Source organism: Otolemur garnettii, unplaced genomic scaffold, assembly GCF_000181295.1.
Source record: "Otolemur garnettii isolate 467f Iridium unplaced genomic scaffold, OtoGar3 scaffold00020, whole genome shotgun sequence".
Lineage (NCBI taxonomy): Eukaryota > Metazoa > Chordata > Mammalia > Primates > Galagidae > Otolemur > Otolemur garnettii.
Window position 1 is genome coordinate 19,140,434 of NW_003852415.1, and position 27,632 is coordinate 19,168,065.

Below are 27,632 nucleotides of genomic sequence, written 5' to 3' on the forward strand. Positions count from 1 at the left end.
TGTTTATGGATTTACATATATTAAACCAGCCTTGCATCCCTGGGGTGAAACCTACTTGATCATGATGTATGACTTTTTTGATGATAAGCTGTAATCTATTGGCTGGATTTTGTTGAGTTTTTGCATCTATATTCATAAGTGAAATTGGTCTAAAGTTCTCCTTCTTAGTTGGGTCTTTTCCTGTTTTTGGTATCAGGGTGATGTTTGCTTCATAGAACGTGTTGGGGGAAGATTCCTTCCTCCTAGATTTTTTGGAATAATCTCTGCAATATAGGAATAAGCTCATCTTTGAAGGTTTGATATAATTCTGGTGTGAAGCCATCCGGACCATGGCATTTTTTTGTTGGGAGATTTTTTTTTTTTGCAGTTTTTTGGCTGGGGCTGGGTTTGAACCTGTCACCTCCAGCATATGGGGCTAGCACCCTACCCCTTTGAGCCACAGGCATTGCCCCCAATGTTGGGAGATTTTTTATTGTTTCTTTGATCTCAGAGCTTGAAATTGGTCTGTTCAGGAGATCTGTTTCATTCAGGCTAAGTCTAGGGAGAGGGTGTGATTCCAAATATTGATCCATTTCCTTCACATTGTCAAATTTCTGGGCATAGAGTTTCTGGTAGTATTCAGAGATAATCTCTTGTATCTCTGTGGCATCAGTTGTTATTTCCCCTTTATCATTTCTGATTGAGGTTACTAGAGATTTTACTTTTTAAATTTCTAGTTAGTCTGGCCAAAGGTTTATCTATTTATTTTTTCAAAAAACCAACTCCTTGTTTCATTAATTTTCTGAATGATTCTTTTATTTTCAATTTCATTAATCTCTGATTTTATTTTGGATATTTCTTTTCTTCTGCTGGGTTTAAATTTAGATTGTTCTTCTTTTTTCAAATCCATAAGATGGCTTGTGAGTTTGTTGATATACTCTCTTTCTGTTTTTCGAATGTAGGCTTCTAAAGCAATAAATTTTTCTCTCAGGACTGCTTTTGTTGTATCCCACTGGTTTTGGTAGCTTGTATCTTCATTGTTGTTATGCTCAAGGAAGTTAATGATTTCCTTTTTTATTTCTTTCTGTACCCAACTATCATTCAGCCTAAGGTTTAACTTCCATGCCTTTGTGTGAGGTTGAACATTTTTGTTGGAGTTGAGTTCCACTTTTAGTGCCTTGTGGTCTGAGAAGATGCAAGGTAAAATTTTAATTCTTTTGATTTTGTTGAGGTTTATTTTGTGTCCTAGGATATGATCAATTTTGGAGAATGTTCCATGGGATGATGATAAGAATGTATATTCTTTATCTTTGGGATGGAGTGTTCTATATACATCCATCAAGCACAGTTGTTCTATGGTCTCACTTAAATCTCGTATCTTTGTTTAATTTCTGTTTAGAGGATCTGTCCAGCTCTGCAAAAAGGGTATTAAAGTCCCCTGTTATCATGGTGTTATAGGATATCATATTGCTCAGACTAAATAAGGTGTGTTTTAAGAATCTGGGAGCATTTAAACTGGGTACAGAAATATTAAAAATCGAAATGTCTTCTTGTTGTGTTTTTCCCTTGACCAATATGAAGTGACCATCATTGTCTTTTTTGACCTTAGTTACTTTAAATGCACATGTATCTGAAAATAAGATTACAACCCCTCTTTTCTTCTGAATTCCATTTGCCTGAAAAATTGACTTCCATCCCTTAACTCTGAGTTTTAATTTGTCTTTGACATGAGGTGTGTTTCCTGCAGACAGCAAATAGATGGCATGTCTTTTTTTTTTTTTTTTTTTTTTTTGAGACGGAGCCTCAAGCTATCCCCCTGGGTAGAGTGCCATGGCATCACGCTCACAGCAACCTCCAACTCCTGGGCTCAAGTGAGTCTCCTGCCTCAGCCTCCCAAGTAGCTGGGACTACAGGCGCCTGCCACAGCGCCTGGCCATTTTTTTTTTTTTTTTTTTGGTTGCAGTCATCATTGTTGTTTGGCAGGCCCAGGCTGGGGATTCGAACCCGCCACCTTAGGTGTATGTGGCTGGCGCCTTAGCCGCTTGAGCCACAGGCACCAAGCCGGCATGTCTTTTTTAATCCAGTCAGCCAATCTATGCCTCTTTAGTGGGAAATTTAAGCCATTGACATTTATTGAGATAATTGATAAGTGTGGGAGCATTTTATTCATCTTATTTTGTGAAAGTCCATTGTTTAGTTTTGTCTTTTGCATCATTGCAGAAGCTAGGTTCTGTCCTTTAATTTCTGGATGTTTACTTTGCTGAAGGTCCATTATGATGGTCAGTGTGTAGAACAGGTTGAAGTATTTCCTGTAAAGCTGGTCTTGTGGCAAATTTCCTCAATGTTTGCATATCAGTAAAAGATTCGATTTCTTCATCAATTTTAGATTTTTGTTTTTATTAAATCATAACTGTGTACATTAATGTGTACATGGGGTACAGTGTGCTGGTTTTATATACAATTTGAAATACTTTCATCAAACTGGTTAACATAGCCTTCATGGTATCCTCTTAGTTATTGTGTTAAGACATTTATATTCTACATTTAGAAAGATTCACATGTACCCTTGTAAGATGAACCATAGTTGTGGTTGCTTCTTTGTCAATTTTAAAGCTTAGCTTAGCGGGATATAGAATTCTGGGCTGGAAATTGTTCTGTTTAAGTAGATTAAAGGTAGATGACCATTGTCTCTGGCTTGAAAAGTTTCATTAGTGAAGTCTGTGGTCACCCTGATGGATTTACTCAGTTGGTGCTTACTCCTGGCAGCTTGCAAAATCTTTTCTTTTGTCTTGACTTTAGATAGATTCATCGCAATGTGTCTAGGAGAAGCTCTGTTTGAGTTGAGGCAACCAGGGGACCGATATCCCTCTGAAAAGGGTATGTCAGAATCTTTGGTGATATTTGGGAAAATTTCATTTATAATATTCTGTAGAATGGCTTCCATTCCTCTGGGGCATTCTTCTTCCCCTTCTGGGATACCTATAACTCGTATATTTGAACACTTTATAAAGTCCCATAATTCTGTCAGTGAACCTTCTTCTTCTTCTCTCTTTTTTTTCTGCCTCTTTAAATATCTGAGTTATGGGTGGTGCCTGTGGCTCAAAGGAGTAGGGCGCTGGCCCCATATGTCAGAGGTGGCGGGTTTAAATATCTGAGTTATCTCAAGAGCTTTATCCTCTACCTTGGAGATTGATTCTTCTGCATGGTCTAATCTGTTGTTAATACTTTCTATTGCATCTTTAAGTTATTTAATTGACTGCTTCAGTTCCTTCAGGTCTGCTATATCCTTTCTATATTCTTCATATCGTTCATCTCTTATTTGATTCTGTTTTTGGATTTCCTTTTGGTTATTTTCCACTTTCTCAGCAATTTCCTTCATTGTTTTCATCATCTGTATTTTAAACTCCCCTTCTGTCATTTCTAACATTTCTTTATAGGTGGAATCCTCTGCTCTAGCTACCTCACGGTCCCTTGAAGGGGTTACTCTGGGCTGGTATTTCATGTTGCCAGGATTTTTCTGCTGATTCTTCTTCATGAGTGTTTTCTTGTATCTGTTTCCTTGCCCTAGTTTTCCTTTCACTTCCTCCTGCTCTTTAAGTTACTGTGCCTCTGGGCTAAAGTTTTAATGAGTTCTTTTGTTTCAGGACCAGAAGGATGAGAAGATTAAAGAGCAAAAAGGGGAAAAAAGATTTAAAAAGAAAGGAAAAAAGAGAAAGAAGAGGGGGTGAGTTAAAGGAAATATTGACAAAAAGAAGAGCGGCACCTGAAAGAAGGAGACAGGAGGAATATAGGTGTATAGTAGGTGTATAGTAGGGTACTTTGACCTAACCTTAAAAACCTCCAACCTCTGGGGGGTGCTGGGTTGAGTGGTTTCCTTGAGGTCAACAGCTCTTTGTCAACCTGATCAGACACAGAACCCCACCTCCACCAGGTAGAAAGGAAACACAAAAATACTATAAATCAAACTGAAACAAACAAACAAAAACCCTTACCAGATAAAATTGGGAGAAAAAATAATATGGGCAGAAACACTAGCAAAAATGAAATTCTAGTTGTTAAAGAAGGCAGAAATGGAAGATTGTATTAAACTAGAATAGTGGAAAAAAGAGGAAAAAAGAAAAGAAAAGAAAAATGTAGAGGAAAAATGTTGAAATTAAGAAAAACAAAAAAACAAAAACCCCCAAACCAAAAAACCAAACAGCATATATATCTTGCTGAATATTGTCCAGGCAACAGGTGATCTTCTGAGGTATGAGATGCTAATCACAATGTCGATATAGCTGTACGAGATGAAGACTGGAGGCTTCTGCTGATTTCTCAGACCCCAAAGGCTCGAGAGCCCAAATGACTTCTCAGCCGGCTTAAAAGACACTCCAAACTGAACCTTGGCTAACCAGAAGCTTTCCAAGGAAAGCACTTATCCCTGGGATCTCTCTTGGTGTGGCTGCCCGCTTATCCAGCATGCCAAAACCAGTCTCACCTTATGCCCCTGAGGGCCAAGGCTGTAATCTGCCAAACACTTAAATCTCTGCACTTCCCCAGTATCTGAGTCCCTGTCTTTGGGCAGCTCAGTTACCCAGCCAATCCCTGCACTGACCCACAGGGGGTGCTCCCCCACAATGGCTGAGCGGGCAGCCCACAGCTGAATGATATTAGCTCCTTTCTGGCTCAGCAGCTCAGTCTGGGGCCCCAGACAACACCCAAAGGTGTCTACACACGCGCCCAAGATCTCCCAAGGTAGTTGAGTTGAGTGCCCAAGTTCAAAAAACCAAAACAGCCCACAGGTAAGGCTTTTCCTGCTTGCAGTCTCACTGTTGCTATGGTTACAGCTGTGGGCAGCCTCCGACCAAACACACCTACCACTTGCCATTTTCCACTTTTGTCTTCCTCGTGGGATCCAGAAGTCTCTCACTGACTCCCTGTGTCACCAAAGGGAAGTTTCTGGGCAGAAACCACCAGCCAGAGATGCCTGGAGTCTTCTCTCGCCAATCTCACTGTGCCTGGTTGCGCCGCCCTCATTTTTCTATTTTCACTAGAGACTATCTCTCGCTCTTGGTCAGGCTGGTCTTGAACCTCGGCCTCCCAGTATGCTAGGATTACTTTTCCAGGCATGTGTCACTGAGCCTGGCTTCCCTCTCTTGCTTCTGCCTTAGGCCTGAAGGCTCCTGGACTCACCTGACCAGCAGTTCTGTGAGCCAAATGGAAAAGATCAAGCAACCTGTTTGGTCTCCTTTCACTGGAGGTGCTATTCACGGAGTGAGGGAGGCTTCCTGGGTGGGGGAGGATGCCAGGTGCCCCAAACCCCTGGAATGAACAGTGGCCTGAATGCTTGCTGTACCATCTTTTGTCCCCTATCACCCCTTGGGCAATTCAGTTCCTGGTGTAGGAGGCCAGCTGAGGCACACAGTGGAGGGGTGACCATCTGTGTGACACAGTGAAGGAGGTCCCAGCACCCCATGTCGGGGACAGAGGACTTCTCAGCACCCCCAGAAAGCTGGCCTCAGCAGGCATGGAGCTGAGGTGATGTATTCATCTTCTCTATACAGTTTAGTCTCAAAGGCCGCAGAGTCAAAAGTCACTAATTTCATTCCCCAAGGGCCTTTTCTGATCCATTTGCTGCCGACTTAATCCAGTATCCTCTCCTGCTCAAGGACTTCTTAATTATGAGCAAGAAGACCCATTGTGATGTGGTTAATCCTCATCCTGACATTTCACTGGCATGTGGCCCAGGTAGTAATAATGTATGTGTGGGTTTATTTGCTTAATGTCTGTGTCTTCCCCACCACACCATAAATCCTTCATCCCTGGCTTGGCACCTGTAGCTCAGTGAGTAGGGCGGTGGCCACATACATCAACTGGTGGGTTCAAGCCCAGCCCAGGCCTGCTAAACAATGACAACTGCAACCAAAAAATAGCTGGGCATTATGGCGGGCGCCTGTAGTCCCAGCTACTCAGGAGGCTGAGGCAAGAGAATCGCTTGAGCCCATGAGTTAGAGGTTGCTGTGAGCTACCACTTAACTCTTGGGCTCAAGTGATTGTCTACCGAGGGCAACATAGTGAGACTCTTGTCTCAAAAAAAACCAAAAAAATCCTTCATCCCTGTGAGGTCGGGGACTGTCTTGCCTGCCTCTTAGTGGAGCACTGAGGCCTGGTAGCCTTTGAGGGTCTGGTGGCTGATGGTAGGGGCCCTAACTGGACTAAGTGGGGGACTGCTGACATCCAGGAGCTTGTGCTGTGTGAGACAAGGGGACAAGAATCTGCCAAAGCCCATGGTCACTGAGGGAGACCATAGAGTGGGGGTTATGACTTGGGAGCCCTAGAAACTGTGGGCATGGAACTGCCACCCTCCCAGTTGAAGTCTGAGGCCTTTGAATAGACAGAGCTTGGGAGGAAAAGTTTTGTCACAGCACAGGACAGGTTGAGGGAGGAAACAGGTCCTGAACTGGCTGGAGGTCCTTGCTGGGCATGTGATAGGAGTGGTGTGCAATGGGTCTGAGGTCCAGGAGTCAAGACTGGAGATAAGCCCCTGGGAGTTAGCATCTGTGGAGACGAGCAGGGGATACTCACGAGCACTTCTCTGTGGAAGTACATGAAAAGTGAGAGGCCAGGCATAGTGGCTCACACCTGGAATCCTAGCACTCTGGGAGGCTGAGGCAGGTGCATTGTTTGAGCTCAGGAGTTTGGAGACCAGCCTGGGCAAGAGAACTGTCTCTATCAAAAATAGAAAAGCTAGCTAGCTGGGCATTGTGGCAGGTGCTCGTAGTCCCAGGTACTTGGGAGGCTGAGCCCAAGAGTTTGAGGTTGCTGTGAGCTATGATGGCGCAGCACTCCACCTAGGTGACAGTGAGACTCTGTCTCAAAGAAAAGAGAGAAAGAATGAAAACTGAGGTGAGAAGAGGGCCTCAAACAGATACCAGGGAACAGCATTGAAAGGACAAGTCAGGAAAGAGGAAGCTGAGATGTAGTTTGAGAAGAGCTGCCTGAGAGATGAAGGAGCCAAAAGCTCCCTATAGAAGCTAAGGGAGTTGGGTGGCATGTGACAAAATCTGTGAGAGGAAAAGTGCCCTTTGAAATGTAGGTAAGTTCCAAGCCAACTTAGAAATGAGACAGGTAAGATGAGCCCCACTCCTTTCCCCACTCCTCCGTTTTAGTTCTGGTGAAGCTGATTCTGGATAATATGGCCTTCTTTGGGATTGCCTGGGTTCCTGGGAGTCTGCAGATGTCCCCACTGGCAGATGCCCTCCATGCAGGACAAAGTGCAGGGTCCCTTGTGTCAAGCTTCCCTCACAGGTTGAGGACACTCCAGAGCCATGTCATCTTTGGGCAGCTTGTTCCCAAAAGGAAGTAGAAAGGGAGGAGAGGTAAAAAAAAGAAGGGCAGGGTCTCATACCTGTTCTTAACTCACCAACACAAGAGCCAGTGGTCTGCAGAGAGGCAGGAGCCCTTCCAGGCAGGAGGAAAATGAGGCTGGGCGCAGGGTCTCATGGCTGTGTCCACAGAGTTTAGCAACGTGAAGGTCATCAGTGGGGGACCTTGGCTAGAGCAGTCTCCATGAAAGGAGGGGCAGGGCAAGGATTGCAGGAGCAGTGGGTGAAGGGCTGAGGAGAGGATGGGGCTGGAGGAGGGCACTGGTTTGGGCAGTTGTCTAAGACAGAGAGACACTTGGGCCATCTTAGATTCCTAAGGTGGAGCCATAGCTGAGAGTGGATCATGAATAAAGGAAGAGCTGTGAGAAGAAAGGAGGGGTGGCTGGGGGTGCAGGGGAGGGCATAGGTCTGAGGCCCCAAAATTGAAGGAGTTCAACCTGCAGGCCTTTATTTTCCTGAGAGGTCGGAGAATGAGGAGTGAGCTGGGGCTGCTCAAGGAGAGGGTGGGGGAGGGCAAAGGAGGGCGAAAGTGGCTCCAGGGGGAACAGGGCCAGGCCACAAGGAGATGGGGTCGCAGGCACTAGGGCTGTATGGCTGTCCTCAGTCTGCAGGGCCTGGGCCTCCCATATGAGATGGATGTGTTCACTATTTATGGGCTGCATTTGGCCAAGAGGCTGGGTCAGAAGTTGAGTGAGGAGAGATAGCTGACACCCATGGAAGGCAGAAGCCAGAGAAAGACAAAGGAGAGGTGTCTGGGGGGACCTGCAGGAGGAGGTCTGGCCTGAGAGCAAGAAGGGCAGTTAAGATTTCATAGGGGGAATGGTTGGGCATGGTGGCTCATGCCTATAATCCTAACACTCTGGGAGGCCAAGGCAGTGGGATTGCTTGAGCTCAGGAATTCAAGACCAGCCTGAGCAAGAGTGAGGACCCCCCCCTCCCCCCCGCATCTCTACTAAAAGTAGAAAAAACTAGCTGGGCATTGTGGGGCATGCCTATGGTCCCAGCTACTCAGGCAGCTAAGGCAAGGTGATCACTTAAGACCAAGAGTTTGAGGTTGCTGTGGGCTACGATGCCATGTCACTCTACCCAGGGTGACAGAGTGAGACTTTGTCTCAAAAGATAAATAAATAAACCAAAAGTGGAGCCCCTCTGGGGTCAGGTGGGGGCTGTGTTGTGGAGATGGGCTGGAGATGGTCCAGGCTGCCATCAGGGTGACAGCAGGGCTTGGGACACTGTAAGGCTAGAGCCAAGGCCTTTGGGATGTCCATGGAAGGAGTGAGAGGGGCCACTTCCTGGGAGAGGCTCAGTGGACATGGCAAGCTGGGCCTCAGCAGGGGCAAGATGCAGGAGAAGAAGAAGGGGAACATTAGGAATGGTGGTGCCAGTGCAGGGGGACAGATACCTCAGCAGGGTTGGGAAGTGGGGATAGGGCCAGGGACTCCCATGGGAATCCAGAGGGCTGGGCAGGAGACAGGGTGGTAGGAGTGACAGTTGACCACAAAGTTGCAAAAAGCAACAAAGTTGCAAAAAGCACAACCCAATAGCCCCTGGGGGTTGGTGGGATGTTGGTGGACGCTAAGGTGTCTCTCTCTGTTGTCACCTACCTGGACTAACCAGAGACTCCTTGGGTTTGGGTGGTTCCAATACAACATGGAGAAATGAGAACGATTACTTTTAGTTCAGTCACAGAGGGTAGGGAGGCATTTACCCATGCATCTAATAGAAGATCCCAGAGATGGAGGATTCTCATGTAGCCAAAGGGATTTCAGAGAGTACAAATGTTGGGAAGTGCCCGCTGACCCTGCAGCAGCCCTACAAGAGGGTGTGGAGGAGTTTCTTCACTTGAGAGTGGGAACAAGAAGACCTATTGCTGCAGGTGACGTGAGGACTGTGAGCAAATATAGAGAGTCTCTAACCAATGCCCAGGGAGTGAACTATTGTAACATCACCTCCATTTTAAGGATGAGGAAATTGAGGGATAAGGGCTTTGCCTCAGGTCCTACTGCTAAGAAGTGGCAGAGGAGGCCCCTGACTGGCTGGGCTGCCCTGCCCCTCGTTCTCATCCAGCAGTCCCTCAGCCTCCTCACTTCCTCAGAAGGCCTGCTACCCACTCCTGGACTCCAGACTTTATGGATGTACACTCCCCGAGGCTTGGAGACGAGTCATGATGCTCCTAAGTCCCAGGCTTTGCAAAAGGAGGCTCGTTCCACTGGAGAGAGCTCCAAGGAGGACGTCTTCGTCCTGATGCTGATGAAAAGGCACAGGCTGGCATTTGAAGACATGCACATGGCAGTGTGGAACTGATCAGCACCAGTTTTCAGAGGCTGAGAAAGGGTTTGTGGGTCAGAGGTAGAGAGACAGAGGGAACTGTTGGGTGGGTCACAGAGCCAAACTCAAGAGTGAAGTGATGGGCCAGGTGCAGTTGTTCATGCTGCTAATCCCTGCACTTGTGAGAGGCTGAGGTGGGAGGCCTCCTGAGGCAGGAGCATCTCTTGAGGCCAGTAGTTTGCGACCAGCCTGGGCAACACATATTGGGACTTCATCTGTAAAAAAAAATTTTTTTTTAAATTAGCTGAGTGTGGTAGTGCATGCCTGTAGAATCAGCTACTCTAGAGGATGAAGCAGGTGCATTGCTTGAGTCCAAGAGTTTGAGGTTACAGCAAGCTGGGGTGACAGACTGAAATCCTGTCTCTGAAGAAATAGACTAAGGTAAGGCCCATGAAAAGCCCTGATGTCATCAATGTCATGTACAAAGCCAAGTTTAGAGCAAGAACAGTCAGTACAAGGCTAGCTGATGACAGGGAAGGCAGAAAGGCACAGCTTCCTTCCACTCTGTCAGAGAACTGCCTCAGACCTGGAGGAGCACAGCAAACAAGAAGTGAGAATGGGCAATACCTCGGGGTCGTGAAGGCCTTACAGGGGTAACCAGGGAACCAGTAAGCGACTGGCTATCTGGACAGGATGATAAGAAAAAGGCCCACATAGCAGAAAGGACCAAAGTCTCTATTTATGTCCTTTTGTATTTTTTGGTGGGGGATGGTAGAATATTCTGGACACTATGAACTGGTGACCTGATAGGTGTCACCTGGAAGATTCTAACACAAACTGACAGCTACTGAGATATGATTTCTGAATACCTGAAGAAAGTACCTGTGAGTGGGAATTGAGATAGTTCTTAAGAATAAGTGACGCTAAACTGACCTCCATGTTGACAGGGTCAGCTGTCTTCTGGTGTGAGGAATAGCCTAAGTGCATGACGACAGGCCCATGGGATGACAGATGTGGCTGGCTAGTACTGATGAATAAAGATGAGCTCACACAGCCTCCACGGGTGGCCACCTCTTTCAACCCCTCACACCTACGACCCCTTGAGTTTCTACCCTCTCTACCACTGGGCTATGCAGAGTTTGTCTCCATAAATCAGGCATCCTCAAACTACGTACGGCCTGTGGGCCACATGCAGCCCGCCTAGGACATTTATCTGGCCTGCCAGGGTCGCTGCTGCCTGTCCTGCTTAGCAGCCAACTTGTCCTGGGGCCTGCAGTCCGGCCCTCCAACAGTCTGAGGGACAGTGAACTGGCTCCCTGTTTAAAAAGTTTGAGGACCCCTGCAGATGGTCTCCATCTTTGCATCTCCCATTCAGAGGTGCACCTGCCCTATCTCGGTTCTTTCCCGGTCTGTTTTTTTTTTTTTTTCCTGAGACAGAGTCTCACTATGTCGCCCAGGGCAGCAACCTCTAACTCTTGGGCTTAAGCAATTCTCTTGCCTCAGCCTCCCAAGTAGTTGGGACTACAGGTGCCCGCCACAATGCCCAACTACTTTTTTGGTTGTAGTTGTTGTTGTTTGGCAGACCCAGGCAGGGTTTGAACCTGCCAGCTCTGGTGTATGTGGCTGGCACCCTAGCCATTGAGCTACCGGCACCAAGCCTCCCAGCCTGTTCTAACCCCACACCTCCACATGGCTAACCCAAAGCATCTTAGGAGCGGATCTTTCAAAACCTCTGAGCAGCAGCCAGAGTTAACTTTTGGGGAGGAGCAGAATTGAGCCTTAATCTTTTACCTTTAACTAACTGAAAAAGTAATACATGCATATCACTTAAAAATTCAACTAGGTTCGATGCCTGTAGCTCAAGTGGCTAAGGTGCCAGCCACATACATCAGAGCTAGTGGGTTCGAATCCAGCCTGGGCGTGCCAAAAAACAACAACAATTACAACGAAAAAAATAGCCGGGCATTGTGTTGGGCGCCTGTAGTCCCACCTACTTGGGAGGCTAAGGCAAGAGAATCACTTAAGCCAGGGGTTGGAGGTTGCTGTGAGCTGTGATGCCACAGCACTCTACCCAGAGGGACAGCTTGAGGCCCTGTCTCAAAAAAAAAAAAATTCAACCAATACCAGCTTAGCACCTGTAGCTCAGTGGGTAGGGTGCCAGCCATATACACCAGAGCTGGCAGGTTCAAACCCTGCCTGGGTCTGCCAAACAACGACAACTACAACCAAAAAATAACTGGGTGTTGTGGCGGACACCTGTAGCCCCAGCTGCTTGGGAGGCTGAGGCAAGAGAATCGCTTAATCCAAAGAGTTTGAGGTTGCTGTGAGCTGTGACACCACAGCTTTCTACCCAGGGTGATGTAGTAAGACTCTCTGAGAAAAAAAAAAAATTCAACCAATACAAAAAAACATACAATTAAAAGTGCCCCCCTCCCCATTGCCAATGCTCCTCTCCAGAGGAGTCCTGTAAATTTACACATTCTCATAGACTCTTACGAGATTTTTTACTTACACATTTACTATGTATGTCTTTTTCTTGTTTTCTTCACAAATTGGAAGCATATGTATGCACTCTCTTGCATTTTACTTCTTTCACTTTAAAAATCATATTCCCTCCTTTTCCAGAATGATACCCTGCTGGTTCTCTGTCTGGTATGCTGTCTTGGCTGCCACTCCTTTTAGCTGACCTGGAAAGGTTGACATTCCTCCTCATTCATCATTTAAGCCTTCTTTTCATCTTCCTTAAACTTTCCCACTAATCACTATCTACTCCCAACCCTGTAAGTGCCACCCATATATGTGAACAACGTCCACACAGCCTCTAGCTCTCCTCTGACCTCCCGCTCACACTGAGTTGCCATTTCATAGCTACCCAGCAATCATTTTGAAGTTAACATGACAAACATTAAACTCTCGATCTTTTCCCTAGATCGGATTCTTCCTCCTTTCCCACTGCAGAGAGTTCCCAAGTCATGTAGAAATTGCCCCTTCTTCAAATTTGGAATCTGTCCGCTTGTTGGCTACTTGCAACTCCCCTCAGGAGGGCTATGGCAGCCTCCTACCTGGTTACATGAATCCCTTCCTGCTTCTCTTCGACTCACTTCTCACACGTTGGTCAGCAGAATCTGGAACATGCAAATCTGATGAATTATGCCCCGGCTTTAAAACCCTGTAGTAGGCTCAGCGCCCATAGCACAGTGGTTATGGCGCTGGCCACACGCACCAATTGTGGCGGGTTCAAACGCAGCCCAGGCCAGCTAAAACAACTGCAACAAAAAACTAGCCAGGAGCTGGGCATTGTGGCAGGTGCCTGTAGTCCCAGCTACTCAGGAGGCTGAGGCAAGAGAATCGCTTAAGCCCAAGAGTTTGAGGTTGCTGTGAGTTATGACACCATGGCACTCTACCCAGGGTGATAGCTTGAGACTCTGTTTCAAAAACAAACTAACAAACAAAAAAACAAAACCCTGGAGTAGCTTCCGTGTTGCCATTGGTGTGGACTTCAAAATCTTTAGCCTACCCTTTAAGGGATGGCAAGTTCACACCCCAAGCCGGGACTGACCACACTGAGCTCCTTCCAGGCTCTGCCTTTCCCTAGAAACCTTTCCCTTCTCTCCCGACTGTCTGAACTCATCCTTACCTGTACTTTCAAGGTCACTTCCACACGATGTCTTTGCACCCCAGTTAGATGTCCAGCCTTATCTCTGTTGTGATTCAGTCTTTTCTTCTTGGAAACTCTACAATGTTGAGTGGGACTGGGATGGTCTTGTTCATTGCTACTGCCCTGGTATCTAGAGGTTAAGTGCTAAATAGATGAACACATGAATGTCCTCCTTGGCCCTGCTCCCACCTCCAGGGCAGTACATGCCCCCTGCCTGGGCCAACACACCTCCCAGTGTGCAGTGCCACACAGTGGTTGAGGACTTGGGTTCTGGAGCCAGACAGACCGGGTTTGAGTCCAAGCTCTGCCAACTTTCTGGCTGTGTGACCTTAGACAAAGTGCTCAATTTCTTTGTGAAAAAACACTCAGTGTTTAACACTCACTTTGGCATTTCTCCTCCCTGGGCCCTTTCAAACCAGGGCTACTCTCAGCCCTTGTAACTGCCCTGTACTGTTCTTATTGTCTTTAGGACAAAAGTCATTTCCAGCTACAGTTTTAAGTTTCTGAGAATGGATATCTTGTCTGTTTTGTCTGCTGCTCCATACTCATAGACTCTGCAAGAGTGGAATCAAAAAATATTTCCTAGTGTACTGGGGAGAGCTAAGACTCAACATGGATAGGGAACAGCTTCCCAAATTTACTGTTCCAGGGATAATTCACAAGTATAGAAAAGTTGATTTTTACAATTTTCATTTTTAGATTTTTAAGCTCAGTACAAATATCTGATATTTCATCTTGAGACTCCTCTGTTAAACCTAATGGCTACAAAATATAAAGACATAATTCCATAGTGAGGCACAAAGGGTGAAATGCTAGGACAGAACTTATTAAGGAAAAGATGAAAACAAAATGTTAAAGTAGGAACTATTTTATAGCAATTTAAAAGAATGGGAATTAGAAAACTTTCCATCTTGCATACTCTTTCAGAATCCTCTAGATGGTGACTCCATTTCCTTTTAAATTGAAAAGTATTAATAAGCCAGAGTTTAAAAGAGGGGAAAATAAAAAAGGCTCAGAATCTAAGCCAGGTCTCTGACACATGGCAGTCCCAGATAGCAGGACACATCCAGGTGCCTGGTTCACCTGGGTGCTAGGCTGAATTTCCTCTGGAGACCCCTGTGCAAACTTTGTGCTCAAATTTGTAAAATGAAATCTCTCAGACATGTTTCAGTGAAATTAAAAATGAACTTGATTCAGAATAAAAGTGTGATTTAAGAAACCTAAGATGATAATAAAAATTAAATGCCTTTGACTGAAATCTTAGAACAGGAAATAAATCTAGAAAATCTCCCAATCCTGCCCTTGAAGGGCACAATCACTTCTGTAATTGAAGACGGTACGCTGGATGGCTAAACAGACTGTATCCAACTCAGCAGGTTCTATACAAGCCATTTATTTGAAATGCCAACTATATGTAGGATAAAGTCAGTGTTACATGCTTATCAGTAACAGTAGAAAAATAGAACCAGTGAAAACCTCTGTACAACTGCAATGGTACTCAAAAGAGAAATGTATTGTTTTACAATGCTTCACACAGACGAATTCAAGTTTGGAGGTACCTAAATAAAAATACTATATATTTCTTTAAAAATCACTATGTACAATTGAAGCGTAAACAAGTTTTACAAAGTACTGGTTATGCAGGTTGTAGAAAACACTTGCATAGGACATGAAATCAGTTTAAGAAAAATTTCTGAGCCTTTAGCATCGAAGGCACTTGACTTTATACCAATAACAGCACAACCACAAGGAAATGCAATGTTATAGAAGATGTCACCTCTCTCAAGTACAGATGTGATACATACACAGCAAGTAGAGTTCAGCCACCTTGTCTAAGAGCAGGATTCTGTATGGCCTGCCCATAACTCAGATACACAGTCACGTGCAGGTACATATGATAAAGCTTCCAGAGCTTATCTAAACTCTTAGACAGAACTCACATAAACACACGAATACAAGAGGTTATTTCCAAGATACATACTTGCATGTAATCTTTCTACAAAAAATGGCCACAGCATTATAATATTCAGCATATGGAAGATTTGACATAGGGTCTGAGGGTTTTCTAGAAGAAAAAACAATCAAAAGGTTGCTAATATGATTGCCATGGCAATCTAAAGGATGAAAAGACATTTCATAAAACATTGTTCATATGACAGTGTTAATGGAAAACAGTAAAATACCTTTTAGCAGAGTGCATGGTAGCTCTTTAGTGAGATTATCTGTAATGAGGTTTTAAAGTAAATCATTTAGTAGGCAAAGTAAACCATTGCAGAACTGGGAATAGCACCCATCACTGCTGCTCTAACAAACTACAGAAAGCTGAAGTCACCCAAACAATAAAAAAAAAAGTCAAAAAGCATTTCCCTTTGAATTCAGTCCTAACATAAAAATATAAATGCTTCTGAATTAACTGCAAAATAAGTATCTTACAAGTGTTTCATGAAACATATTTTTCCCTAAAAGGCAAATTCAACACTGTAAGAAAGTATTTCACTGGGTAGTTACTGAGCAATGTTAGTCTTTCAACTCTAGAGACTGATGCACAGAGGTCAGCATTCAGTGCCACTGCCACGGTCACATTTGTGGCTGCTGCTTTATGTTCCGCATCATCATCTTAAGTCAAATGTACCTGTATTATGCCATTGCTAGAACTTAATGAATCAAAAGAAAACCCAATAAAGGATGACAAGTGTACTAAAGGCAGTTTTTGAGGAAGTAAAAGCAAGAATTAGGTAAAATTTCATGGAGAGTTCTACAAAAAGATGTAAATATAAAAAACTCACTAAAAATCCTTAAAGCCAAATGGGTTATTGAAACATCAGGCTGGCTTAGGTTTAGGGACATATGCCTAGAAATAAAGCTAAAGGGGCATGTGAGAATGGGTGTGGAGAACTTAAACAAATGTTTTCAATCATTTTCCCTTTAGTGCTGTTTTTTCCCTTAGGAGCCACAGGTGACTCTGACGTAAGTTATTCATCAAAATCACAAAACAATAACATAAGAAAAAGACCAACAGTATCTTCAAAAGACTTGAATCATTTCTTTCCACTCTAGCATCTGAATGATAGTTTTCTAACCTCAATACACAGTGGGCACTGAAGTGGTGATTGTCTGATCGGCCTGATTGTCCTTGGCCTCAAAAGGAGATCTGCTAATTCTGTGATTTGGTTCTCATTAAATTTCTATACCAAGTAAAAGCCAGTTCCCAGGGGCTAAATTTTATATTATACATATAATTTTTTTTCTGAGAGCAACCTCACTCAGACTTCACATTTATCTTAGTACAGCATTAAAAAAGATTTAATAGATGGGTTCAAAAGCCAGAGGCACATAACTATTTAACCTACCCTATTAACCATACTTCACAAAATACATTAATAGTTCACTAACACCTACTACCCTAATGCACACAAAACCAAGTCTGTTTATCTTCCGCAAGTCACCTCAGTCTATAATCCCACAGATTAAAACCAGTTTTCCCTCTGTACACATAATTTAGCCAAATAAGCTACTAAATGCAAACTTCATAAATTAAGTAATATTGAACAGTGGTCACTTATTTTTATAATTATATTTCAGGGAGTGAAAGAATACTTCATGAATTTTCAGAAAGAATGGTGTGGGATCAACAGCTGTGCTCTAACATTTGAAAAAATAAAAAAACCAGAACAAAACAGGTCAGAGATGAGAAAATGTTTTTTCCCATCCAAATTAGGTCTACTCATTCTTCTCTGCATTACCAGCACAACACAGTCTGATTCAGAACAGAAATTTAAAACCATATCAAAACAATTCATGTCAACACATACACTATATATAAAAACAAACATTAAAGAATATGATGGAATTAACCACTTTTGTTTCTGGAGATAGACTGAGACTGGGCTTTAAAAGACACCATCATCTATTATGAAAGTTAAACCTCTTACGAACGATAACAGAATACTATGTTTTTCTGCCTTAAGAAAGAAGCCCCGAAGGCGATGCGGAGCCAACCGTACAGTAGATGAGTGTTAGCTCTGGGAGACTGGGCATTCAGCCTGTACTGTCACCAGCGTGGACAAGAGCACTAGCAGCAGCAGCTAACTGGTCGGGCAGCAGAACAAGTGGCGGCAGTTTGCCGGTGAGTACAGACACACTGACATGTTCCCATCTTTGAGATTATCTACTGTTAGGATTTCTTAAAATGTCAGATTATTCCTGAGTGTATATCCACAGGGTAAGGTAGGAAAAGACTGTAAGAGAAACTACAGTTTGGGGAGAAATCAGAGTTTTTGACACCTAATAGAAACCTATTTACTTCAAAGTGCATGTAATTCATTTATATGGTAGCTTGTAAAGGCTCCCTAGCCCTGCATAGTTTTAGAGTGAGTGTGAGTGATTTGTAGTTCTATATATATACATAAATAGAAAAGAGGTCCCCAAATATCCTTCATATGAAGGAATTTTCAGAAAGTCTCTTTTCTTCTAAGTGCTACGGTTGTGTGTGTGTTTGTAAAAATGCAAAGTGAATGTTCAAATAATGTTGAGGTGAATTAAAAACCCAAATACTAATATATTTACATTGGAGCATAAGAAAAAAACAGTCCTTAGCTCACACATTGCCCTTCCAAGGGAGAGGATCTTAAAAGATCCCATGTGCTCAGTGGTTCAGTAAATGCCAAACCAGCGTCCCCTGTGGAGTTCAAGTAGGACATGTAGTGTTTAACTGAAAACAAATTTTCTCTTTTGGTGACAAAGTATTATGCGTTACACAACTTTTATAGGACACCAACATTCAAACATACTTAGAAAAACACTGAAAAGAAATCATGCTTACAAACACCAAATAACATCCATAAGACTGAAGCCCTTTTGTTTTTTTGTTTTTCCATAGAGAGCAAGACAACTGAAGGCAGCAAGCAGTCAGTTCCGCACTGCAGCTGAGAGCTGACACTCAGGGCCAGCATTCCCATCTGTGTGATCTTGAAGTTACTTCACTATTTCCACTGCTTTATAATGCCAAAGTTCTGATCTCTAAAGATAACTCATCTAGTGACACTCTAATCTGCACTCCCAGAATTTTTTTAGGAATTCTAACAGTGTCCACTTTGTGAATAAAACAATAGCATGAGCCCAGGACAAAAGGTTTCTCTCTTTCCTGTTCTTCACTGAACCAGCAAACTGCAGGGGTGTGAAGACCAGCTTCCAGGACTTACTAAAGAACAATGACATGAGATGTATTTAGACTGAGCAGGAAGATGTCTGAACTAAACAATTACTGAACAACTACTGAAAAGAGAGGAGCATTTTGATGTGCTGTTCTTTGGAACTTCTATAATTAGAAAATAAACACAGAACTATTTCATAAGAAAATACATCTTAGTGTGCAATCCAATGCACATGGATAGGTAGATGAAAGATAAAATGCAAAAAAGTATGAAAATACAGTCCTTTAAATGTGGCAATAAAGTTTAACATACTGATATAAAATCAATAGAGATAAAACAAATGTACAAGTGCAAAAAAATTCCACTTATAAAGAGAAAAAAAAGTGCCAGCTTGCTTGCTCTTAAAAATGCTTCCCCACACAATTGTTCAAACACAAAATAGACAGATGCAGCATTAAAACAGAAAACCCCTCTTAGCATGCCATCTTTAATAAACATATATACACGTAAAAACTAGAAAAAAGTTAAACTGTGTTATCAGCTGGCATTGATAAACTGGTCTGTAAGTTGTTGGGTTACATCATAGAATAGGATGTTTCACATCTCAGGCACAGACGACTTGAAGGTTCTCTTAGAGGGCAGACTTTTTGTAGAGGAAGTCTGGCTTGCTTGGTGACCTCCTTCCTCTGCTTACTGAATCTTCCCTTTCCAAATCTGTATTTCTCTGAGCTCCATGGCCCATGGACTCATTGTCTGCCAGTCTTCTACTGGATCTCTCTTCTGGTGTTTCAGAGCTACATGCAGAATGTGAAGGTCTGTTAGGAGTCAGCCCAAAAGTCAAGTCAGTTTCTACTGTTGTTCGTCCCCTGATGTGGGCTGGGCCAGTACCAGCATTTTCTGGGGCTCCCAAAGAAAGTAAGTCTGACCGCTGGGGAGGTTGTTCAACAACATCCAGGTGTATTGGCTCATTCTTTTGTCTGTGTAGATGCCCGTCAGGGGAAAGTGGATATTCTCTCCTAGCTTCTTCCTGTTTTTTAGGAGAGGTCTGGCTAGGCAGGCAGGCTGACTTTAAGCCACTTGGTGATGCCTTATTGTGGCTATACAAATCGGGACCAAAATATCCACCTTGTGAAGGGGAAGGGGTGCGTCTGCCAGGAGCAGGAGTAGAAGGTCTGCAAGCAGCATTAGAGAAGTCATAGAAATCTGGGTATTCCTGCTGATTTTCTCTAGCATCTGTTTTTTGCTCTAGTGTGTGTTTTTTCCGAGAAGTGTGTGTATGCCTCTGTGGAATACACGACAGATGTGGGGGAGGCCCTGGTACTGCTTCAGAAACTGACTGGCTTAATTCTGTGTCTACGGCAAGCTCTGGAAGCCTCCTGTCCTTGAGTGACAGTGTGGACACACCCACAGCGATATCAGGCATCAGATCATTCAGCACAGGCTGTGTTCGCTGTAGGCAGAGACAAAAAGGGCAGAAGGGTGTAAAAAAGACTCATGAATTCCCTTTTGGAAAATGATGTTCACTGGTTGTTTCTCAATTATGAAAGTATAATGCATATTTTTACAAATTATAAAAATACAAAAAACTATAAAGGCAAAAAAAGCCCCATCCCTACCCTTCCCTATAGAGATAACACTATTAGCATTTTGAGGTCTTTATCTCACCTTTTGTTCTTTGCATATATATATTAATTTTCACAAAATTTAATGGATATATAATTTTGCGACTATATTTTCTTTCAGATCAGCATTTAAAATTATGTAACCCTATTGATGAACCATGATTTAGTTAACTACTTTCCTACTATTGTATATTTAGGTTATTTCCTATTTTTCATTATTATGGTCAAGACTGCAATAAACATACAAATAAATAATCTTTAAAGGGAGTCTTACTATGTTGCCCCGGTTAGAGTGTCGTGGCAGCAGCCTAGTTTACTGCAATCTCAAACTCCTAAATTCAAGCGATCCTCCTGCCTCAGCCTCTTGAGTAGCTAAGATTACAAGTGCCTGCCACCATGCCCACCTAATTTTTTCTATTTCTAGAAGAAGTGGGCTCTTATTCTTGTTCAGTGTGGTCTTGAACTCCTGAGCTCAAGAAGTAATCCTCCTGTCTCGGCCTCATGGAGTGCTCGGATTACAGCTGTGCACCACTATGCCTGGCTTTTAAATGGAGTTTTATTTAAAATGTAAAGTGCAGAACTTTTTTTTTTTTTTGAGACAGAGTCTCATTGTGTTGCCCTTGGTAGAGTGCTGTGGTGTCACAGCTCATAGCAACCTCCAACCTTTGGGCTTAAACGATTCTCTTGCCCCAGACTCCCAAGTAGCTGGGACTACAAGTGCTCACCACAATGCCTGGCTATATTTTGGTTGTAGTTGTCATTGTTGTTTAGCAGGCCCAGGCTGGGCTCAAACTTGCCAGCCTTGGACCCACTGAGCTATAGGCACCAAGCCAGGTAGAACCTTTTTAATTGTAGAACTGGTGACCAAGTCAATAGGATTGGAATTTCATTTATCAAACACTGCTGACCTTTGTGATTCTGGGGTGAGGAAGAAGCAAAGGGAGTAGAATGAGAGTAGGTATAAGCAGGTGAGACATGGCTTGGCGCCTGTAGCTCAGTGAGTAGGGCGCTGGCCACATACACAAAGGCTGGCGGATTCGAGCCCAGCCTGGGCCTGCTAAATGATGACAAATGCAACCAAAAAACAGCCAGGTGTTGTGGCAGGTGCCTGTAGTCCCAGCTACTTGGGAGGATGAAGCAAGACAATTGCTTAAGCCCAAGAGTTTGAGGTTGTTGTGAGCTGTGACGCCATGGCACTCTACCGAGGGTGACACAGTGAGACTCTGTCTCAAAAAAAAAAAAAGAAGAAGAAAAAGAAAAGAAAAGAAAAGAAGGTGAGACATGGCTGGGTGCAGTGGCTCATGCTCGTAATCAAGGAGGCTGAGACAGGCGGCTCACCTGAGTTCACAGGTTTGAGATCAGCCTGAGCTAGAGCAAGACCTTGGTCTCGAAGAATAGCCAGGTGTTATGGCACGTGCCTGTAATCACAGCTCCTTGGGAGGCTAAGGCAAGAAAATGGCTTGAGCCCAAGGGTCTGAGGTTGTTGTGAACTAAGATGCCATGGCTCTCTACCAAGGGTGACAAAGTGAGACTCTGTCTCAAAAAAAAAAAAAGAAGGTGGCTTGGCGCCTGTAGCTCAGTGAGTAGGGTGCCGGCCACATACACTGAGCATGGCAGGTTTGAGCCTGGACTGAGCCTGTTAAACAACAATGACAACTACAACTAAAAAATAGCGAGGTTTTGGGGTGGGCGCCTGTAGTCCCAGCTACTTGGGAGGCTAAGACAAGAGAATCACTTAAGCCCAAGTGTTTGAGGTTGCTTTGAGCTCTGAGGGTGACAAAGTGCGACACTGTCTCAAAAAAAACAAAAAAGAAAAAGAAGGTGAGACACAATATCATAATTTGATCCAAGGTGTATACTAGTCCATACCTTCCAATAAGCCATATTTTAATGCTTCCATGAAGAGATAAGTCTTTTGTTTTTCTCTGTATTAAATGTTACTGATGGCACATGACTGAGTAGAAAGACTTAAAAATCACTATTTTTTCAAATGTTTTATATAAAATAAAAGTTGTCTCTAATACAGTATAAAATCAAGCCAAGAATCCTCTTAGTTTACTACCTTTTAGCCATAGCTACTGTGATTCTAAGTCAAACAGGTGCTCTGATTAGCTTATGAGAGGCAGAGGCATGCAGGAAGACTCATTTTCTGCCCGCTTTCAGAATGGGAAGTCTTTTCCACGTTATTCATGATGATATACTATACTTAGCTCTAAGTAAATTCCCATTCTTGTCCCATGAAAGCATTCACTAGAATGGTAGATTCTACAAAAGGGTAGAATAGAAGTTAGGGACAGATTCTAGACATGTATGAAACTGGCATATCCCTGTGCACTGCTCAGTACCTATCCCTTCCCAATCCTGGCAAATGAACATAAACTAAAGAAGACACTCAACAACACCTATCATTTGTACCTCTAAGTCTTCTCTCCTCTTGTCCTTTCTCATTCCCTTACGCTAACTTTTTTTCTCTTTTCCATACCCCTCAAGTCTACGTTTTCAGCTTACAGGCAACACTTCTAGACACTGCCTAGTCCCACTGGGGGTCCTGGGGACAAGGTAATTGCTTCCAATATTCCATGAACATTTAGGTTTTTTTTTTTAATTTTTTTTTTTTTCTGTAAAGTCTTTTTTTTTTTTTTTAGACAGAGTCTCACTTTATTGTCCTGGGTAGAGTGCCATGGCGTCACACAGCTCACAGCAACTCCCAACTCCTGGGCTTAGGTGATTCTCTTGCCTCAGCCTCCTGAATAGCTGGGACTACAGGCGCCCGCCACAATGCCCAGCTGTTTTTGGTTGCAGTTTGGCCGGGGCTGGATTTGAACCCATCACCCTCGGTATATGGGGCCGGCACCGTACCCACTGAGCCACAGGTGCCACCCAGTTTTAGGCATTTGACTTACCACTTGTTTTTCAGATGCTACTGTTGTTGAGGTAGGGGCTGCAGCGGCAGCAGCCACCGTCTGCCTCCCCAGCCCTGCTGTGTTGGTACAATCAGGTGGTGCTGCTTTGATTCCTGGCAAGTAGACTGGGGGAGGGCCAGGTTTAGGAGCTGTTCTGGAGTGGAACAGTGAATGATTACAGGGATAAGAAAATGAACGTGAAGGATGCTGACTGGGAGGTCTTTGTTTCCAGCTTGCTTTGAGCTGGTTATGGATTGGAGTAGCTGGGGGGTGGTAGGGAGGTGGTGGAGGGGGCAAGGGTGGATGGAAGGCCACAAAAGAGTCCAGGTCTGTAAACATGGTTTCTGCAGGAGGGGTACTGTTAATGCGACATCTCCCAGGCTGTCTCATTGTCAAGAGTGGACTTTCATCCCCAAAGCGTTCATCAGGAAAGAATTTGTGAGGATTCTAAGAAAGATTAAAAAAATAAATAAAGAAAAAAAAGACACTTATTAGCAGATTTCATAGATGAGAAATTTACAGGCTGAGAGAATTAAGTGAGGTACCTAAGAAAACCACATTCAGCAAGAGTGAAAGGCACAATGTATTTTGCTAGGCCAGTAGCCCAAGAATCAATGACCTTAATAAAAGTACAAAAGGGCAAAGAGTAACCTATCTAGCCTAGGATACAGCTACTGAAAAGAGCTGCTCAATCGAATATTATAGCAAGCTGGTAAGTCATCTTTTGTAAGACTACGTGATAATACAAAAACAGGTAATATAAACTAATTCAAATATGTCTTTTCTAAGAATGTAAGATTAACATTAAACACCAAAGGAAGAAAAGGCTTACAACTAAGGATCTTCTAGAAGTTTTCTGGCAAAATATCTGTACATGCTCTGAAATAAAAACTACAAATTACTATTCCTTACCATTATACATGACTAAGTTTAATATTTTGATAAATATTATATGAAGAATACTTACTTTTAAATAATTTAAGATATCAAATTTAGACCCAATTTGGAATGGGAAAAGGAAAAGAAATGAGTAGAAAAACCAGATTATTTACTTTAAGGATATAAACCATGGCAAAAAATGAAAATCAAGAACTTAAAAATGGCCAGCTGCTTTGCACAATACTATGTTTACCCTTTTAAAGGGCAGAAAAAGTTTTCCTTTTTGAGACAGGATCTTACTCTGTAATCTGGGCTAGAGTGTCATTGTGTCATCATAGCTCACAGCGCAACCTCAAACTCCTAGGCTCAAGTGATCCTCCTGCCTCAGCTTCCCGAGTAAGTGAAATTACAGGTGTGATTTTTTTCTATTTTTAGTAGAGATAGGACTGCACTCATGGTGAGGTGGGTCTCAAACTCTTAGTCTCAAGCAATCCTTCTGCCTTGCTGCAAGAAAATATTTCAGTCATTTGACCAGATGAAATTAAGTTTTATTTATGGCTCTATGGCTCTGATTTAGTGGCTGTATTCAGACTACTTTATATACTTTCTCTTAATTGCAAAGCCAATGCCATTGCTCTCACGTATTACTTTCTAGAAATAAAATTTTAAGCTAGGTATAAAAGAAAAAAAAGCACTCATTCTGTAATTCTTTTTTTTTTCTTCTTTTTGAGACAGAGTCTCACTATGTCGCCCTCAGTAGAGTGCTGTGGCGTCACAGCTCACAGCAACCTCAAACTCCTGGGCTTCAGCGATTCTTTTGCCTTAGCCTCTGAAGTAGTTGGGACTACAGGCGTCCGCCACAATGCCCAGCTATTTTTTTGTTGTAGCTGTCATTATTGTTTAGCAGGCCTGTTTGAGCTGGCTTGAACCCACCAGCCTCAGTGTATGTGGCCAGCACCCTACTCACTGAGCTATAGGTGCCAAGCCCATTTCTTTTCTTTTTTTTTTTGAGACAGAGCCTCAAGCTATCCCCCTGGGTAAAGTGCCATGGCATCACAGCTCACAGCAACCTCCAACTCCTGGGATCAAGCGAGTCTCCTGCCTCAGCCTCCCAAGTAGCTGGGACTACAGGCGCCCGCCACAACGCCCGGCCATTTTTTGGTTGCAGCCATCATTGTTGTTTGGTGGGCCCAGGCTGGGGATTCGAACCTGCTACCTTAGGTGTATATGGCTGGCGCCTTAGCCGCTTGAGCCACAGGCGCCGAGCCCCAAGACCATTTCTTAATTCTTGATCTCTAAAGCAAAATATTTCTTTCAAGGGGGAGGAGAGAGGGGCAAAAAAGAGGGCACTATCTGTAAAATCTCTAACTATGGCAGCAGACCAAACCTAAACCTAATGATCAAACCAGGCAGAAAGAGCAGAGGAAGTTTAGAACTTTCTACTTTCTCTGTCATACATACCATGGAACTTTTTAGCAGTCACTACTGTTTAGAACTTTCTACTTCCTTTGTCATACACACCACAGAACTTTTTAGCAGTCACTGTTTGCTTATTATGTACCAGACACGTAATTGCTTTATATGTTGTGCTTTCACACACAACAGATGGATATTCACACTAATCCATTTTACAGGTAAGGGAACTGATGCTCATGGTGGTTAGGTATCTCATTTCAAATTAACTGACTAGACCTCAGGTGCTCAGTCCAGTCCACCTCTCACCAGGAGGGACCTGCAGGTTATCAAATACACCAGAGGGGGCAAGGCACATGGCTTGCACCTATAATCCTAGCATTCTGGAAGGCTGAGGTGGGTGGATTGCATGAGCTTCTGAGTTCGAGACCAGCCTGAGCAAGACTATTCTGAGCCTTGGCCTCCCACAGTGCTAGGATTATAATAGGTGTGAGCCACTGTGCTCAGGCTGACCAAAGCTCACTATTTAAATAGTTTCATGCTGTTTCCTACCTGCAATAGTTCTGCAGCAGCATCTGCAAGACCAAACTCTCTTAGTACTCGAATTTGAATCTCATAGCTGACAGTGGCGCCTTCCCCACAGTTCAGTGCGTAGGCCCTCTGCACCTGCTCAGTGTGTCGGAGTTCCTGCAGCCGTTTGACCATGTCTTTCATGATGAGGAGACGAGGAACTAGAAGGAAAAAAACAGTGTGCAGGGAAAATTCCTGAGCTACACAAAAGACCACCCCGTGAGCTCAAGGAAAAAAGCATGTATTTTGTATTAGAATCTCATAAATACTTTAGATAGTATTTGAGTTTTCTGCAACATAGTAATTTATATACCTCTACTTATTTTAAAATTTCACTGTGCCCAAAAGGCTCTTGATCAGATCAAATACCTCCCCAGTTGTATTATTTTAGTTCACAGCATAAAATTTGGCTTATATACATTTTCTTCAGAATTTCAGGAAATACAGTAATATAGTAAGTCTTTAAATATATATTTTATTTATTTATTTATTTAAGAGACAGGCTAGAATACAGCGGCCTGATCACAGTCACTGGAACCTTCAACCCCTGGTCTCAAGCAATCTTCCTGCCTCAGGCTCCTGACTATCTGAGATGATAAGCCTGCAATACCATGCCCAGCTAATTTATTTATTTATTTTTGTAGAGACAGGGTCTTGCTCCTATTCAGACTGGTCTCCAATTCCTTGCCTCAAGCAATCCTCCTGCCTTGGCCTCCCAAAGTGCTAAGATTATATCAAATAAATTTTTGAGTCCTAATGTACCAGGGACTGGACTTGGGTGTTAGGGTGCACAGAATGAAAAACACAATCTTTATATATATGGCCTTTCATATTTGAATGTGGGCAAGAAAGTGAGAACCTAGGACAACACCGGCATAGGACCATACCCCTTAGCTACACAACAGGGAGATAAGCCTTATTTTCTTGAGCACACTCATGAATGTCTTTCGGCTTCTGAAATTGAGTTCTAAGATTAAATTATGCTGAATTCACTAAAAGACAGTGCTAATTACCAAAGCTTTGAAAATCTGTACACATCAGCTAAAAAATATTTCTTTTCATACTGTCATCTAGTAATATTAGTCTCAGAATAAAGTGTATACATTCAATTAAGTGTCATTATGTCTTTTATTTACCTTTAATTCAAACAAACATTTATAAGCAGAAATAAATAGTGCTATTTCTTTCTTTCTTTTTTTCTTTTTTTGGTAGAGACAGAGTCTCACTTTATCATTCTTGGTAGTGCGGTGACATCACACAGCTCATAGCAATCTCCAACTCCTGGGCTTAGGTGATTCTCTTGTCTCAGCCTCCCAAGTAGCTGGGACTACAGGTGCCTGCCACAATGTCTGGCAGGCATTTTTTTTTGTTGCAGTTTGGCCAGGGCTGGGTTTGAACCTGCCACCCTCAGTATATGGGGCCAGTGCCCTACCCACTGAACCACAGGCACCGCCCAATCGTGCTATTTCTGTTGCTACAGTTTCCTAGTTTTAATTTTAAATCTTACAATGGCAATTGACAAGAGCTATATAGTTCTGGCCACCAGATTACTGATGTTTTCTTACCTTAGAAATTGACACTAGAGGGTGGCGCCTGTGGCTCAAAGGAGTAGGGCGCCAGCTCCACCTATCAGAGGTGGTGGGTTTAAACCTAGCCCCAACCAAAAAAAAAAAACAAAAAAGGAAAGAAATTGACACTAGAGCCCTTAACATTAACTGATGCGGCTCGGCGCCTGTGGCTCAAGTGGCTAAGGTGCCAGCCACATACACCTAAGGTGGCGGGTTTGAATCCAGCCCAGGCCCACCAAACAACAATGATGG

At 43.3% G+C, this 27,632-nt stretch overlaps 1 protein-coding gene across 1 annotated transcript in view; it reads right to left on the reverse strand.

Annotated features, from left to right (window-relative positions):
- Positions 1-14,649: 14,649 nt before the first annotated feature.
- The window catches only part of BTBD7 (BTB domain containing 7), a 118,141-nt gene continuing 105,158 nt past the window's right edge, over positions 14,650-27,632 (reverse strand). Inside the window, exons 9-11 of the mRNA XM_012803418.2 lie at positions 25,795-25,973; positions 22,951-23,397; positions 14,650-19,875 (exon numbers count right to left, since the gene is read on the reverse strand). Of these exons, the coding sequence (XP_012658872.1) occupies positions 19,057-19,875; positions 22,951-23,397; positions 25,795-25,973 (1,445 nt within the window). The 3' untranslated portion in view covers positions 14,650-19,056. The remainder of the gene's footprint in view (positions 19,876-22,950; positions 23,398-25,794; positions 25,974-27,632) is intronic.